This window comes from Trichosurus vulpecula, chromosome 3, assembly GCF_011100635.1.
Source record: "Trichosurus vulpecula isolate mTriVul1 chromosome 3, mTriVul1.pri, whole genome shotgun sequence".
Classification (NCBI taxonomy): Eukaryota; Metazoa; Chordata; class Mammalia; order Diprotodontia; family Phalangeridae; genus Trichosurus; species Trichosurus vulpecula.
In genome coordinates this window covers 223811520-223829846 of record NC_050575.1, presented here as the reverse complement: position 1 = coordinate 223829846, position 18327 = coordinate 223811520, and the positions used below count along the sequence as shown (strand labels likewise).

The window sequence follows — 18327 nt, the reverse complement described above, 5'->3', positions numbered from 1 at the left end:
AAAGTGAGATGCTAAGAAAGTGACTACGTTGGTAAATGTGCTTGTTAATTAAATACTGTTTTAAATTCTTTCCTAAGCCTATGGTACATTAAGAAGACAGAAATAAAGAAAACTTAAAAAGGTTTCTCCTTTAGAAAGTGACTTAAACTTCAGTGGAAGAAACATTCACTTAACATGTCTCATTAACAATACAACACATTCCCCCTTTTGTCTTTCTTTAAAAAAGAAAAAAAAGGAATCCTTGGTTGCTTTGAAAACAACAGGGATGTGTTCAGACTTACCTCGGCACTTACAGATAAGACAACCATGACTGTCCACCTGGAAACCCACTGGACAAATTTTACTGCATGGGTGCTCAGGACATTTCTTACAGCGGCAGATGTCACAGCCATGCTTATTCTTCCTAGATAATTGAAATTTTGTCAAAGGTCAGAAAATTACCTAAAACACTTCAAATGATGATCAAATGCTCAATCCGAGGTCACAGAAATGAAACTACTATTGCTCTACAGGCATTCTGAAGGCACAGGTCATTACAACCTCCAGGGAAAATTCTGACTATGCTTCTGGGAGAATCCTTTCAATTAGGAGAACTGTATCCACAATATAAAACTGACGAGTAAACAGTTGCATAAACAGGATGGATAATTAAGGACCTTCGTCACTGCCACTTCTGAGAACAGTGGAAGCCAAGAGCTTGCTTTTGTTGTATTAATTAAAGTGCAACACGCACCCCACCTAGTCTGACTGTGAAATTTGAGAAATTAATGAAAGTTTTAATATCAGCAAAAAAAACCTTGCCCTGAATATTAGTGGAAAATGCAAATACTAAATATGATAATAGCTCAAATTAATAAAGCTCTTTATGAGCATTTACCAAGCCCTCTCTTAACAACTAGTCTAGCAAGTAAATGCCTTGGTTCATTTAGTTAGTAAATGTCAGAGCTAAAACTTGAACATGGGCTGTCCTGATTCTAAAGTCCAGAGCTCTTTCCACTATTCCATTACTTCTCTGGAAATGCCATTTTCTGGGGCAGTATCCAGGTCCACATAACATGCTCAATAAATGTTAACTTGACTTATGACTTCTTAAGTTCTTTTCTTTTCTTCTTTAATTATCAGACTCCCACATGAAACAAGAACTCATGGCAAAGCAGTTAGGAAAGAATATTATTTTTTACTTGTTTATTCAGGTCTTCCTGATTGCAAAGAGTGCACTCTATCAACTGCACCACCTAACTTACCTACAAGACTAGATTAGAATATATCACCATTCTGAGTATTTACATGTGTATATTTAAGGAAAAAAAGGTCTAAAGTCCTTATGTAAAAAACCCTATTTCTTATAATATGAAAGAGGATAATGGCGTTGCTTCCTCAAAAGATTAATTGAAACTCTTATTTTTTTTTTATTTTTCCTATGTCATACTGATAGGAGGAGTTCTGGTACATTATTCATGTAAACATCATTGCCACAGAATTGACTATGGTTGGACAAGGGGAGTGTCCTCATCATGCCAGATGATGTGGCTAAGACTTGGGTCAGGAAAACCTGTGTTTAAATTCTATCTCTGATATTAACTGTATAATTGTGGAGAAGTCATTTAGCTTCTCTGAGAATCAGTTTCCTTATCTGGAAGATGGGAGTAAAAAGGGCACCTATTTCACAGGGTGTTGTGGGGTTAATGAGATAACCTATGTAAAAATGCCTTACAGAACTTGAAATGTTATCTAAATATTAGATATGATTGCGATAGCAGCCACATTAATGAATGCTTAAATCCAACTATTCTTCCCTATCTCATCTTAGCCAAACTATTGTTAGAAGACAGTTAGAGGAAGATGTACCACTCTTCTTATAATCAGAGATAAATTCTTCTAAAAGAACTGAGAAGTGGAAATGGGAAGGTTGACTTGTCATTGAGGATGTGTTAAAAATGAATTAACCTGTGTCATCACTGGCCAGTCTCAAGGAGCTTCAGAATACTCTAAGGAGTATTTGCTGAATGTTGATTGTCCTGGGAACCCTACGGATATTCCTAAGGGGCATTTATGGTTGATGTCATCTTCAGTCCCTAGATCTAAGTTCTAGCCAGACCTTCCCTCTAGAAGGATGTGCACACGAAGTATACACCCTATTTAACCCTATGCCATATAGAACCATGGGCAGGGGACCCATCTCTTGATATGACTAAAATAAGGGACACAAAACCTATGTAGTGTTTCTTCTTAAAAGACCTCTTGTGGAGATGTGGGTTTGATCTGAAGGCATCCTTATTCTCCAAAGAGATATGACAGCTACACTGAAGTAGCTGGCTCCTGCTAGGACTGGGACTGTTTAGGAAGTAGCATTACCAGAGCCATCTTATGCAATGGTTGTGTTGCTGCTGTTAATTTTTATGGCAATCTGTGCTTTCATCTGTGTATAGAGCTCTAAGTAAGAGACTTCTACCAACACAGACTGGCACCTTTTCTGCAACCTATAGCCCTGGAGAGTTTTTCAAATTTCTGAGAGGTTTAGCAACTTGACTTAGATTACCCTGTAGGTATGCTGCAGAAGCAAGACTTGAACCCTGGCCCTTCTGATCCCAAAGTTGGCTCTCTACCTATCATACTACTCAGATGATGTTTAAACAAACTTTCTGTGATAAACTCTAGAAAGTTGAGGTATATGCGATGCTCTTTTATCCATGTGCACATTTTGCTTTGAAAATTTTTCTTTTTCTTTCTTTTTTTTTTGGAGGCAATTGTGATTAAGTAACTTGCCCAGGGTCACACAGCTGGTAAGTGTTGGAGGCCAGAGTTGAACTTAGATCCTCCTGACTCTAGGGCTGTTGCTCTACCCACTGCACTACCTAGCTGTGCTCCCCCCCCGTTTTGAGACCAGATGTCCCCCTCTAGCCCAGGCTGGAAGTACAGCAGCCACTCATTGGCTCAATCCCAATATAAAGTTGGCATGAAACCTGTTCTGTTTCTGATACAGGCCATTTTATCTCTCATAAGGCAGTCTGGTGACTCTGATTCTAGGGGCTTGCTATATTGGTGCTAGACCTAACTCAATCAGCTTATTACCCCACTGTAGTTTGGAACTGCTGAGCTCAGGAGATCCACCAGCCTCAGCCCCTCTAGTAGCAGGTATTAGAGGCATGTATCACTACATTGGTTTACACCGGTGATTTCTAAAATGTAATTTATCAAATTAAAGAATGTTAGAGATGGAAGGGACCTAAGATGTCATTTAGTTTGATCCCCTAATTCAATACGTAAGGAAATAAAGGTTCAATGATAGGAAGGAATTTGCCCAAGGTATTATAGTTAGCTAGTTAGTGTAAGAATTAGAATTTGAACACAGGTCCAGTCTCCCTATTTGGTCCTTTGCCCATCATACTGCATTGTTCTTCATATGTGAATACATTAAAGAGCTCTCTGAGCTCATCAGGGTGGGGGAAATCTCCAATGAAATAACTCCTTCCACTAAGGGAGTCAGGAATTTGTCTATGACTTAACCTGTATGTCCTGGGGTGTTGCTTGAAGAGCACAGGGGTTAAATGATTTGCCCAGGGCCACAATACTAGTATGTGTCAGAGACAGAATTTGAACCTAGACCTTCCTGACGCCACACCCAGCACTCTAACCACTATGTCATACTAAAGAGGCAGGGTGGTACAGAAGAAAGAATGTTGGACTGGGAGTCAGGAAAACTTAGGTTTGAATTCTATCTTGGACACTCAATAATAGAGTGACCCTGGGTCAGTCCCTTAACTTCTAGGGGGCTTTAATTTCCTCATCTGTACAAATGAAGGTGTTGGATTTAATGAAATGCCCATTTATAATATATGTTAAAGCACTCTGGTATAAAAATAATCATCATCATTATCCAATACTGAATTAAAATGACTTTTTCATTTTCCTTAAATGAGAGTTCTTACAGGCAGACTAGAGAAGATGGCTGGAGATAGGAAAGGTGGTCAAAGATAAGGGGAAGAGGCTCTTGAATTTATTATTGGATCTGAGCTAAAAATATAAGTGTAAAAGACAACTAGAAAGATTGAGAAAGGAAAAGGTAGAAACAGCAAAGCAAATAACATTACAACAAAATTAGCAAGGACTTAAAAATACCATCTTTATGCCTAATCCTAATTAGCTAGTGGGATAATCAAAGAAACAAATGCCAGATTTCTGATTATTTTTCCCCTCCAAAGGTTTTGAATCTCATGGTATGCTATTCAATACAAGGTAAATGAAAGTTCTGCTATTATCTTCGATCAGATTCTTAAGATTATCTGTTAGGCCAAGAAAATAAATTATGACTTCTTCAAAGGAACCAAGATAAAGATTCTCACTAAGGTCAGGGAAGATATGACAGTTATTTTTAAATGACTGTCAAACCATCTTAAGCAAAGATTAAAGTACCATAACATGGATAATGAAGATGATAAACACTTGTGATAATCCTAACTAGACTGGAATTTCAAAATAGGTGCTTAACAATGCCTTCTGAATTGAATTGTCATGAGGAAATTCTCTGTTGGACTCTATTAATGGAGGTTTATGAGAGGTATCTAAGGTGTTGCAGAAAAAGCCCTGGATTTGGTGCCAGAGAGCATTGATCCAAATTTTGGCTCTGTCACTTACTGCCTTTATGACCTCAGGGATGTCACTTTACCTTTCTAGGCCTCAATTTCCACATCTTTAAAATATGGTTGGACCTATGACAGCCCTTCCGACTCTAAATCCTATGATATATATTTCATTATATAGGAGCCTTAAGCTATTAGGTATTCCCATGGCACAGATTCTAAGGTCAGTGTTATTAATATGATTCAGGAATGTATCTAGAAAAGAAAAAAAATAAAGAAAACTTAGCTCCTGTTAGATACTTGAACTATTTGGGAATTGCAATCTTAAGGAAAAAAGTTTTTAAAATAGTATTAAAAATCATGAACAAAATGAGGATATGTTATTCTCCCCTCATACCGTTAGTTTTCCTCATAACCATGTACGAAATAACTAAAGTCAATAGGATCTGAGAGTTTGATAGATTTACAGGTAATAATAATCAAGCTTTCTGAACTGAAATACGTACAGGTATCCAAATGGACAATACTTGTCACATATTACAGGCTTGCATTTCTTAGGCCGAGGGCGGCATTGACATATCTCACAGTTCTGGGCATCAGTTTGGAAACCAAAGGGACAATCCAAGGTGCAACCTCGTATGAGGCTGGTACACAGCTCCTCCCCTGTGAAGAACATATGAAGAGCACAGGTTTCTACAGATGATGGTGGAAGATGTAAGAACAAACTGAAATGTCTACCAAATACCTTCTAAAATTCTAAGAATTAAAATTTCCATGAACTGATATGAAATTACTTGACCCTGAGCATTTTAAAGATCTTAGTACAAGTATTAGCATTATACAATAATTGTTGGAAAGATTCCCATCATGCTATCTACTGCACATATGACTCACTACTATAGTATTTATTTACATGTCAAAGTCCGAATTTTAGTCTGAGACAAATCTATTTTTTAATTTTTTTATAAAAGATAGTTTCCTCCCCACCCTCAACGTACACTTGGATCTGGTACTCAGGAAAAAGGGTGACAAATGTTACTTAAGATACCAGCAAAAATGGCATGGGTTTCTATATCAATTTTCTTTCTTTGAAAAAACAACAACTTTTTCTCCATTAAAAAAAATCTGGCCATTCTGGAATCCTGAGAGTTATTTGTAATGCAATCAGATTAGATGACTGATTAAGCCAGTATCAATGACCTTTTTCATAGAAGAAACATCACAGGACTGGATATGTGCAAATGCTTTGATCTTCCAAAAAAAAAAAAAAGGAAGAGAATTGAGTCTGTAAATTCTAGGCCAATGAACTTGACTTTGATTCCTGGCAAAATTCTAGAATGACATTAAAGAGCTGCTTAGTGAATGGTTAGAAAAGGAAGTTTACCTTCCATGGCTCAGCATGGCTTCAGCAAGAACAGGTCATTTTGTACTAAGCTCATTTTCTTTTTAAGAGACTTGCTAAGCTATTGTCAGGGGAATATCATAGATATAGTTTTAGCAGTAATCCTAATCAATTGATTCAGAACTGATTGCATGGCTGAACCAACTAAGTGGCCATTAATGACCCAATGTCAACCTGGAAGGTCTTGAGTACAGTGGTTGAGGGATTTGTGCTTGGCTTTGTGCTACTTTTTTTAATCACTAAGATAAAGGCATAGATGGCATACTTAACAAATAGGCAGATGATACAAAGCTGAAAGGGACATCTAATATAATGATTGCCAGGGTTAAAAAAAGATCATGACAAGCTAGCACACTGAGCTGAATGTAACAAGATGAAATTTATATGGATAAACGTAAGTCTAGCCTTTGGTTCAAATAATCAATTTCAGAAGTACAAATTAGGGGAGGTGTGGATTACATCTATAGCGTTGTATTCTGGAGTCTTATTTGTCCTTTATTTAAATGTGTATCTGTTGTTTCTCTTCAAAGAGCACAAGTTTCCTTAAGGGCAAGGATTGTTTCATTTTTGCCTTTCTATATCCATTGCCTGCCTCATAGTCAGTGTTTAATGAATGGGTATTGATTGATTGATTGGCTGATTCTGGATAACACATTTCAGAAAATACACTGATAAGCTAGAGGGTGATAAAGGACCTGAGACCATTCCACATGAGGACTAACTGAAGGAACTGAAGATGTTTTAACATTAAGAAGAAAAGATTTTCAAGGATGTGGTAGTTATTTTTCAATATGTGAAAGGCTGTCACATGCATGAAGAAAGAACCTTGTTTTCTTTGGCCCAAGAAGGCAAGAACTAAGAACAATGGGTGGAATATGCAAAGAGGCAAATTTAGGCTTGATGTTAGGGGAAACTTACTAACACTTAAAACTAACCAAAAAATGCAATAGGGATGGTAGGTTTTCCCTATTTCTTCAAGTGAAGACAGGCTGATCTTTTTGAAGCATACTGCAGACAGAGTTATTGCTCAGGTATAGACTGGATGAAATGGAATCAACTATTTATTGACCAATAATTTAATCACTTATTTTTAAAATTACATACTTTACAAGAAATGTCAATTTGGAGATTTTTGACATAATCTTTACTGGTATTGGCACTATTTGCCATGACAGCATTTGGTGAGTGCCTTTAGCCTACATGTATTGTGTGTTTATATGCTCCCCCTGCCTATGCTTTCAAAAAAGGACAGGTGATTACCTCTACCTAAGGCCAAGATATTCATGTAAAATATGAAAAATTAATAGCTTTTGGGGAGGAGGTTGCAAGTCTCATCATGAAAGGAGTTTTCGTTAAACCTGAACACTATTTATACTAAAACAAAAATGGAATGAGCTGCTTTAGGAGGCTGTGCATGGCACTAGTCAACAAAGTGTTTGTACAATGGTCTTAACTAGGTTAAAAAAATTACATCTTAACCTTAATCTGAAGGGGCCAAAATGGATGGCCATTTTCTGATGAAGGTTTTAGATGCTATATTTTACCAATATAAATTTTCAGTATTTGAATAGTGAGTTCCCCCCACCTAGAAAAAGGAAAATGGAAGACAGCTGATATATATACACATATGCATATGAAATATATATTATAATAATGTAATTTTCTTTTCCCCCCAGCAAAAGTCTTTTGCCACATATATTTAGAATAACCACAGGCCCATGTAATTTCTGTGCAGCTACTGATTGCTAATTTGCATATCTGAATGCAAAATTTCAGACAGCTCATTTTAAAATTTGTAATTATAAAATCTGAAAGGTCACAGTTCTTCCACTCTTCCTTATGGGAATGATGAAGAAGAACTGAAAACTTCAAAACACAAATTCTCTTTCTTTCCAGATCAGATTATGATGATTTAAATAGGAGTGGAGAAGGGGAAGATGTGAATTAATGTAGGTGCTCTACTAAATCAGTAGCCAATTGAATTAGCTTGCAGGAAAATACTCAGAAGCCTTTTGGGAGATCAGGGCAGATCTTCAACCTGGAGGTAAAATCAGAATCACTAGGAATCAAGTTCCTAAAATAATTTCCTACCCTGAGCAGGCCTAACACAATATGTCTGGTCCAAAAGAGAGACAAGAATAATTTACACCAGTAATAATAATACTTTACTGACAGCTAGACAGTTCAGTGGAAAGAGTGCTGGATCTGGAATCAATATCTGAATTCAAATCCACCCTCAGATACTCCACAGCTGTGTGACCTTGGTCTGCCTCAGTTTCTTCATATGAAAAATGGGGATGATGATAATAACATCTATCTCCCAGGGTCATTGTGAGGACAAGAGATGTCTGTAAAGTGAGTGCTTTACAAAACAGAAAGCCACATATAAATGCTAAATACAATTACTGTTGTTATTTTTAGGGATAGCCATAATCCTAGAGAAAAGGTGGTCTACTGCCATTTAGACTTAGCCTCACTGACAAAGCCCAACTATTTATTAATTAGGAGGTTGCAGAGTTGTGAGAAAAGCATATCTATAAAATGTCATAGTTGTAAATGTGATCACCAATTGTGCGGGAGGAAGGGATCACAAGCTGAAGGGCAATTTCAGCATGAAAAGGGAGTTAAATTCAAAGTATGTTAAGTATGTTAGGAATAGTGGCTTGCCTTTAACCTTCCCTGTCATGTTGTACCTTACCTGTTCTCCACGACCTGGATCTTTCTCAGTTTCTTCCAGCCATCCACCTCCATTACTATGTAAGAATAAATCTGTTTCTAGGATACTACTAGTCTAGCCATCTTTTTACCTCACAGAGAAAATTCTCACTTGATTGCTCACATGACACAGACAAGAAGGTAGTCTACATTCCAAGTATTTCACATGGAATTTCTATCAAAGGTAAGCAAAAAGTCTTAGCAAATGGAACAGGTGAATGGGAAAAAAAATTCAGCACATTTTAAAATAGGTCAAAGAAGACTAGAGGAAGGGCATATAAAAGTTTAGAAAGTTTAAGAGCACCTCAGGAGAAATCCATTTAAAGGAAGGTGCATAATATTTCAGAGACATTAGTGATCTCTTAAAACAGCTTTCAATTTTACTAAGATCACTGTAAGAAAATGAAAAAGCACAAAGATGAAAATATCATGAAAGACATCAGTCCAAGAGACAGTCAGTTCCCTCTTTTCTAGAGATAAGAGACATTAGCTTTCTTTAAAAGTGTGTCTTCATTTATTTCTTGCCTTCTCGTGATTTCATGTTGAGAAGGTATTGATGAAATAACATGGAGGGAGCTGGCATGATGGCACTAACCAGTACTTGGGAGTTTGGAAAGTGGCCAAGAGTTATAATGAGGTAGAAGCAAAATGATACATTTGGGTGGCACTGTCTAGTTATTTGGGTAGATTTCATTTTTAGGAGAAGTGATGACAATCCTGAGCTTTTTCCTTTCACCTCTCATTTTAACAAGTTTCAGTAACTCCTATACCAAAGCATAGTTTTGCCAAATTAAAACTCATTATTTTAATATTTTTATATTATTATTATATTTAATATTTTGCTTTTAAAGAAGGTAATTCCAATTTCTAGCAGCAACAGGTGTTCTGGTTGGAAAAGGGAGTATAAGTTCTCTTTACTATTTGCTTTACTCCTATATTCCAATGATTTCAGTTCCGTTATGGATCACCTAGATACAACTAGGTGGTGCAGTAAATAGAGCACTGGACCTAGAGTCAGGAAGACCTGACTTCAAATCCTACCTCAGACACTTACTAGTATGACTCTGGGCAAATGACTTAAATTGTCTCAGCCTCAGTTTCACCATCTGTAAAATGAAGGGGTTGGACTCCATGGCATCCAAGATCTCTTCCAACTCTAACTGTATCACTGTGAAATATGTTCTTGAAAGTGTCATGCTTGTTTCTTTTCTCTATTGGATTCTCTGGTTCTGAGAAAGCCAGCATTGCATTAAATTCTCTGAAAAACACAGGCTCCTCTTTTTCTTTAACTGTCTTACAAGAATGCTATTTGTTACAGGTAAAAAAAACCCAAATAAATAGGACTACAAGTATGTTCAGACAAAAGCCTATTTTTTGTCATGTACTTTCTGCATATTTTTAAAGTACATGTTTCTACAAGGTTAGATTTCAACTGTTGGGTGCTTGTCATCATGTGCCAGAAGTACTCATAGTTGCTTGTCTTTAGTTATGTTATTGAGATCTTTACCTTCCTCTGCTAGGGTGAATAGTGTTTACCTGTTTCCCCTTGTTGACTCTAAATGTGGCAGAAAGGGACTTTTCTTTTTCATTTCTGTGAAAATGGTCAGTCTGTGAATTTCTCAGAATTGAGAGGGCCTGATGCTCACTGCTAATTTAGGCAGTGTACCTAGAATGCATTTTTGACTGCACCCTTGTTTAATGCACCATCAGGAACCCTGCCATTGAAAAGAAAGGCACGAATAATGGCAAACGCTTGTTCCAGGCAAATGACTGGAACAGTGACAACTCCATCTCTACTCAAGATAGAGACATTTACTCTCCTAAACAGTAGGTCTGCATTTCTTACCATCTCATAGTAGCATTGTGGGGAGTGATGACCGTGACTAAACTTCAGTGTACAGATGTTCATGTGATTTGAGAAATAAGTAGAAATTTTGTCCGTCAGAAAAGGAAGGAGAATCAAAACAAAGTTTGCACTTGGATGTTATTGATTCCAAGAGCTTAACAATACCTCTGTGATGGGGCATTACTTTGATTTAATATTTAGTATTTTTTAAAATCATGAGTGAAATTGGAACACAAAATTTTGAGCAATCTATCATGTATTCAAAGACAAGTCTAATCTCTAAAGTCTTTTAATTATAAAATGGTTTGGGCTACTGACTATACAACTGTGGCAAGTGGAAGCATAAATGGCAAATTCAGGAACAATGATGAAAAACTCGTATTTGTGTAGCAAAGTAGAACTCAAAGGTTTGCAATGGGTGGAAATTGAAAAGAGGAAAAATTAGGCTTGTCAGGAGAAATATCCTAACAATTACAGGCACCTAAATGTATGGAAGGTGATAGTTTTCCCCTTATTGAATGTCTTCAAGCAGCGGATGGAGGACCATTTATTAGATATGCTGTAATTAGGGATTCTATTTCGTATTTGGGTTATATGAGATAGCTCCTCAGGGGCTTATCAACTCTAAGATTCATGAAATTAATCAGTTGTTTTCAATCATATGGTGTGATCATATGGTGTGTGTGTGTGTGTGTGTGTGTGTGTGTGTGTGTGTGTGTGTGTGTAACAAATTAAGAAATATTCTTGGACACCAAGAGCTTACCTTCTAATATGTCAGTGTATGAAAGAAAGAGAAATTTCAAGAATTAGATCTGTTAGACGGTAGGGCATAAAATAATAGAAGGAAGAAGGCAGGGCAACAGGGAACTGCTTTTGCTGAGGCCAATGGGAAGAACAGAAGAAGTCATGCAGGGTGTGAAAGAAAAGAAGGAAGGAGTTTCTAAGGATTAAATACTATCTAGCCTCCACTGAATTTCTTGGTAGCCAGACTGAGGCTGCCTAACTACAGAAACTTAGCAATACTAGAATTGAGGTACTGGCAGTGTTTTCTTATCTGACTGCCACTTATTAGGGCATTACAAGTGTTATGTGTGTGTGTGTGTGTGTGTGTGTGTGTGTTTCCCAACACTGCTTGCAAGTCTCTAGTGGCAACTCACATGCTCACTGGAAAAGCATGGAGATGCGCCTCTTCTCCAATTCTGGATGATATAGCTAATGATATTTGCTACCTCTGTTTCTGTTAATGTCTCTGTCTCTTTCTCTGTCTTAATCTTGGCTCTTCATCTTTCTCTCCTCTCTTCCCTCCCCACCCCCCACTCCCTCTTCTTTTGTTAAGTGTAAGGTGACAGTGAAGAAATCCTGGTGGGACATGGCAAAGAAACTCCTATTTAGAAATCTGACATATGACTTGTGACTAGGTCTTGGGTGTCAGATAAAATTATGACAGACTGCTAATCCTTTCTAATAGCCTTCAGAGTAGGGATGATGAAGGGCTTGGTATAATAAGGCTACATTTCAAAACTAGGGCCCGAAGCACGGGGCCAAGGGACCCATGTCCAATGCACAGTTCTAGAAGACACTCCTTCTTTCTGGATGGCATTTGAATGCCTGTCTTAAGCTAGAGCTATAAATTTCAGGCAAGGGGATTAACTGTGAATGTGGCATTCTTGTATTGCCCCGAAACTTGGCATACATTGATATCTTATGTATGATCCAAGTATAAGGGACCCTCTGCTTTCACTGGGTATATGTTCTAGTGATCTCTGCCAACAAGGAAGTCTGCAAATCTGCTATACTGTGCATAAATATAGACGAAAGGGGATTTGTTTCAGACATATAAAAGCTGACGTCTCTTTCCAAAGCTAGCTCTTTTCTCAATTATCTTTCAAATTTTCTCATTATGTCAGGGGAGAATCTGTTATTAGGTGATAATCTCTCCTTTGGATAACTGTTTAGCTCCAAATAATGCCTAACCAAGGAGGATCACTGTTTTTTAATTGTTTTTTTTTGCATCAGTGTCTCTACCCAAAGGTCCTAATTTACTCAATGAGGAAAGACCTCCTCTATCTACCCTGCAGGGGCATAGGCAATAGTTTGGCATTACCAGAAAACCAACAGCAATGACAAGTTGATGGGGCAAAAGACAAAAATCTAAAAGTGAAAAATTCAAAGCTATAAATTATAAGGAATTCCTGCATTTATTTTTGGCACCATTTGGTTGGTTGTTTTTATTTGTAACTATGTGAAGGATTTTTAATATTATGGTCTTTACTAAAGACGTATCTCATATCAAGCAGATATGACAAGTTCAATTGCATTCCACAATGCTGAAATCACTTTTAAAAGTGATCATTAAATTTCCATGATCTTTGAGAAATCAAGGAGAAGGGAAAAATTTCAGAAGACTGTAGATTGGCAGATATTTCCTTAATATGAACAAAAAGGGGAAAATAGTGGATTCTAGAAACAGACCAGTGAGGTTGATAAAATTTGGGAATGGATTCAGCACTTAGAAAATAAATCAGTGATCACCAGGAACCAATACTGATTTATAGGGTATAGGGTAAGTAGATTAGAAAAATACTATAGACAGAATTTCCCTTGATTTCAGTAAGGTATATGATAAAATCTTTTATGATCTTATGGATAAGATGGAAAAATGAAACTGGTTGTTTGATGATACTGCTAAGTTGGTGCATAACTGACAGAACAACTATACCCCAGGCATGACTAATGGATTAATGAACATTTGGAGAGAGATTGTCAGTGACATATCACAGGGCATATCAAATAGCTCATAAATGATATGAACAAAGACAATTATGGCACATTTATCAGATTTTTCAGAGGACACGTTTAAGGGGAGTAGCTGAAATACTGGATGACAGAATCAAGATTTACAAAGACCTTAATGTGCTGGAAGGATGGACTAAAGAAAACAAGATTAAACTTAATAGGGATAAATGTAAAGTCCTGCATTTAAGTTAAAAAAACCCAAACCATCATTTTTTTGATGTGTGACTAGGGAAAACCTGGGGTTGGCAGAAGTTCATGTGAACAATATCTAGGGTTTTTAATAGACTGCAAGTTCATTATAAGACGAACAGTGTGTTGTAGCTGCTAGCAATTCATAGAATCTTGGGATGCCTTAATAATTGGTTTAGTAATCTTGGTAAGGAAGTTTATGGTTCCCCTGTACTTTGCATTGCTCTGACAGCATTTGGCACTGTATTCAGTACTGGGTGCTATGAGAAACACCAGCAGATTAGAATGTATGCAAATGTGAGTGATCACAATGGGAGACTTGAAACCATATAAAATACAAAACAACTGAATTATGTATAAATGGTAAAGAAGATAAGAATTAAGTGGGGGGGGCATGGGAGAAAGGTAAGCTCTATAGGGGACAACTGAAACAATGAGTGGAAATTAAAGCAAGTCAGACTCATTATAAGAAAAATGTTTGAACAATAAGAGCTTTCAAAAGTGGAATGGGGTGTTTAATGAGGTAGTGAGTACTATGTCACTGGAAATGTTTAAGAAAAAGCTGGGCAAATATATCCCAGAGAAATAATAGTGAAGATTCATGCACTGAGTAAGATCTAGAATATTATTGTGTGACTGATTTTTCTTTTTTGGCTTCAGAAATCCTATGAATGGCCATTAGGAGAATAACCAAGTACCTTTTCCTTTAACAAACGAGTGTATATTTATCTATGTAGATTAGGAAGACTTTTTCTATTTGGGCGTTGTCAAGGGAATGTCATGAACAACATTGAGGAAGAGATTAAGCCATGTAATATGCTTTGACAAAATCATATTAGGCCTGAGAAAATCATAGTTTTCTGCATACTCACTGTTCTTGCACTGACACATTCGGCAGCCACTGTGATCAAGTTTGAAACCGAAAATACAATCCTTTTCTGTCAGAGTACAGTTAGATAAGACCTCACAAGCAGGTGGATCAACTGTAATGTATGATGGTTCTAAGAGTAAAAAAGAAAAAAAAATCCTTGAAACACATGAGAGCCTGATACAGTAACATTTAACCTTGAAATAGCATACTAAGAAATCTGGCAAAGTGGCCGAAGGAAAATCCCAAACTTTCCTATCCAGGATTTTCAGAAAGCTTGTTTCAGCTCAGCAATGTCGTCTTTTTGAACAGATGAGGAGCCTGGGCTAGTAACTAATATTTGAGTCTGTGTATACGTTCTTTGTTCTCCCTACAGGAAACTTAGACGATAGAAGCTGTCATAAAAGGTGGATGAGAAAGATCAAAAGTTCATTCATTTACCTGTTTATTCTTTCTGCTGTTAGGGAGACTTTTTTTTTCCTTCAGGAAAAAAAAAGACTTGATGATGCCAGCTATCATTTATTCTGTCATCCTCCATAGCAACTTCCCTGGAACTAAGAAAATAGTCTCTAACGTATTCAGTAGGGTAGTTTTGAAAGCTCCATTAGTATAACCATCTGTCTTTCTTTTTCTACAAACCATATAACTACACAAATAACATTACGTTGATGAAGTGTATATGGTGCTCAGAGTTCAAAAGAGTGTGATGATATAATGTAGAGGTTTTGGGAAGAAGAGAAAACACCTATTCTCATATTGGGGGGAAGCAGGAGAACCTTCTGATGCTGGGAAAAGATTCATTCAGAAACTGTGATAAAAATGAATGCTGTGCCTTAAAAGACATACTAGGTGTTAAGTCTCCAGATAGGTAGAAAACATCAACCAAAATATCCAATTTGGTTAAGAGGTAAATTCCTATAATTTCTGGTTCTGAAGAGCATCCTCAAGGAGACCAGGGCAAAATAATACTAATGCATTTTACTTATGTAATTTCTTTCCCCCCAAAGATGCCATGCATGCACTTTATACATGGCAAGTTATTCCTTATAATGTGCCTCTGAAGGAACCAAGAACATAATGTCTATACACCTTTTTTTAATAGATGGAAAACATGAGGTTCGGAGAACATAAATGACTTATCTAAATTTACACAGCAACTCAGCAGCTGGCTGAGAATAGAACAGACCAGTGGTTTCCTGACACAACCCAATACAGTAACCATTAGTTTATAATGTCTTCTCAAGTTTCATCAGCTGTGCCCATGGAAGGGGAATAAAATAAGAGGTTAAGAAGCTCATAGCATTTTACCTGTAATTGTTGGAAGAACAAGGAGATCTTGAGCTTTTTATTCAGTTTTCTAATGTGGTACAGTTATTAAAATCTCTTCAGGTTGTAATTACCATGGTGTATTACAATAATTAATTTATTGGTGCTCTACCAGTAAAAATATTTATAGAGTACACAATCTTTGCTTTTAATACAACATGCATGTTTTGAGCAATATCTTGTGTTTTTAGGTCAACTTTCCTGTGCTGTAATTTAACATAACCCCCTCAAACCAAAGTAAAGATGGGATAGCTAATGGATAACTTGGAACCTCCACAAAGAGGTACTGGCTAGATTTAAGTGGTGTTTAGCATATTTTAGGTGAAATATAATGTCACCATTTTCCTCTAGTGCCTTAAAATTCATTACAACTGGATAAGATTTCCTACTTAGGATTATGTAGGGGTTTTTCATCATCTTTTTGTTAACCAATCAGAGTGACAGAGATGCAATTTCTGATCACAAACCTTCAGCCACAAAGCCACTATTCCCTTGGGAAGCTACCTGCTGTTTAGAAACCCAAGACTCTGAAAGTAACCTAATGAAAAGATAAGAAGCATAAACCATAGCCTATCCCAGCAAAGAAAGAGTTCTATATTCTACAGCACCGAACCAGGGATTCTGCATAGCACAAGTGGATACAATGTTGGATTTGGAGTCAAGAAGACCTTAGTCAAGTCATTCCTTGGATGCTTCTAGCCTCATGACCCTGAGCAAATCATTTAATCTCTCTCAGCGTCAGTTTCTACATCTTTAAATATAGAGATAAAAATGGAACCTACCTCACAGAACTGTTGTAAGGTTCCCAGAACCTTACAGAAGTCTGAGAAGTCCCAGAAGTCTGAGTGAAGTTTTAACTTAAAACCACATTCATACTTCTGGGATACCCTGCATATATAAAGCACTTTGGAAACCTTAAGACTACGTGTGTGTGTGTATGTATATGTATACACACACACACACACATATATGTACAGATATATACATATACATATAGATATATACACACATACACATATATATGCATATTACATATTATAAATGGTGGCTATTATTGCTATGGCTATTACCATTTTATTTTCAATTCTGTTATTATGAACACTGAGAGACACACGTACCTGTGGTACACATACCACGTATCAAGCCGCACAAAAAAATCAGATAGTATTTGATGGCCTTTTTTGCCCATATGGTTTTATAAGGCACCCACAAAATCTTTTAAAAAGTACACCATGGACAAGTGTACACTTAGATAAATATAAATATGCATAGAAAAAAAAATCAGAATATCCAGAGTAGAATTGATTGCTATTTTTATAGAACGTAAAAGACTTGCACAGGATGAAGTCCTAATCATTCTGCTCCAGGTCAAAGTCAATTCTCTTTTAAAATGATCTTTGTCTTATCTCTCTCCTTTTTTTGAGGGGGGAAATTCTAGAATTTCTTTTTTTTTGAGGGGGAAGGCAGGGCAATTGGGGTTAAGTGGCTTGCCCAAGGTTGCACAACTAGTAGGTGTGTCAAGTGTCTGAGGCCAAATTTGAACTCAGGTACTCCTGACTCCAGGGCCGATGCTCTACTTACTGCGCCTCCTAGCTGCCCCAAACTTTTTTGCTGTTGTTGTTGACCTCTTTTTTATACTCTGTCACCCTACTTATGTCATAGATAGCTGGACATTTCTTTCCCTGCTGGAAGACTGCAAGGCTGGCATCCTACTGATCTTTGTATCTCTACTGCAATGCATGTGATACATGCTTAATGAAATGTAATTAAATTAAACTGTTTTTAGAGAATGACTAGAATTAAGTTGAGTATATAGCCTATCTCCCTTATATACAAATATGATACTGCTGCTGCTCTCTTGTCACTTTTGAATTCTGTTCAGTTGTGGTGATGATTCAGTCCAATTAAATTTAGTAAGGATTTAATAAGTGCCTCTATACAAGGTATTGATTTATTTGTGCTATTCTCTGGTTCCCCTGTGGCTACTGGTTCACAAATGTAAAATGGCTGCCTAGCATTAGGGTTACAACGTGGAACTGAAACAGAACAAAGTTATTTGTCAGACATGAGGGTCCCACACCACTAGTCCATTAGCACCATGCTTCAACCAGTTAAGCCAACCAGCAACATATACAACTATATATAAAAAAGGACCATACTTCTTTGTATTACCCATAGCACCCAGCACACCATATTCAATAAATTTATTGAATAAATGAATTCTACAAGTGTTATTCTTACTACATATGTAACCTCCATGAGGTTTATTAACTCTGAGGTAGTGCAAGTTAAACCCTGGATGCCATGATTTAGTATAATGGGCAAAATTTATTTTCTTGCATTAAAATATTGCCCAAGTCCATAGTGGCAGTAAGAGGCAGAACTATGATTCAAACTCGGATTCTCCAACACTTGTATTAGGTGTAAGTGAACTTTAAATTTCATACTACAGGTATCTTCAAGACTTAACAGAATCACAGAGTAACAGAATCACTCCTTTCTTGAGTGAGGAAGTCAGGGCCTGGAGAGCGCCTTGCCTCAAGGTCAAAAAGCCAGCAAAACTCAGACTAAAACTAAGGTCTCCTGATTCCCTGTCTAGTGCTTT

At 36.9% G+C, this 18327-nt stretch overlaps 1 protein-coding gene across 1 annotated transcript in view; it reads right to left on the bottom strand.

Annotated features, from left to right (window-relative positions):
• Positions 1-18327, bottom strand: part of CRIM1 (cysteine rich transmembrane BMP regulator 1) — a 248835-nt gene that overhangs the window by 44750 nt on the left and 185758 nt on the right. The window contains exons 8-10 of the mRNA XM_036752195.1: positions 14401-14529; positions 5087-5243; positions 282-403 (exon numbers count right to left, since the gene is read on the bottom strand). Coding sequence (XP_036608090.1) covers positions 282-403; positions 5087-5243; positions 14401-14529 — 408 coding nt within the window. The remainder of the gene's footprint in view (positions 1-281; positions 404-5086; positions 5244-14400; positions 14530-18327) is intronic.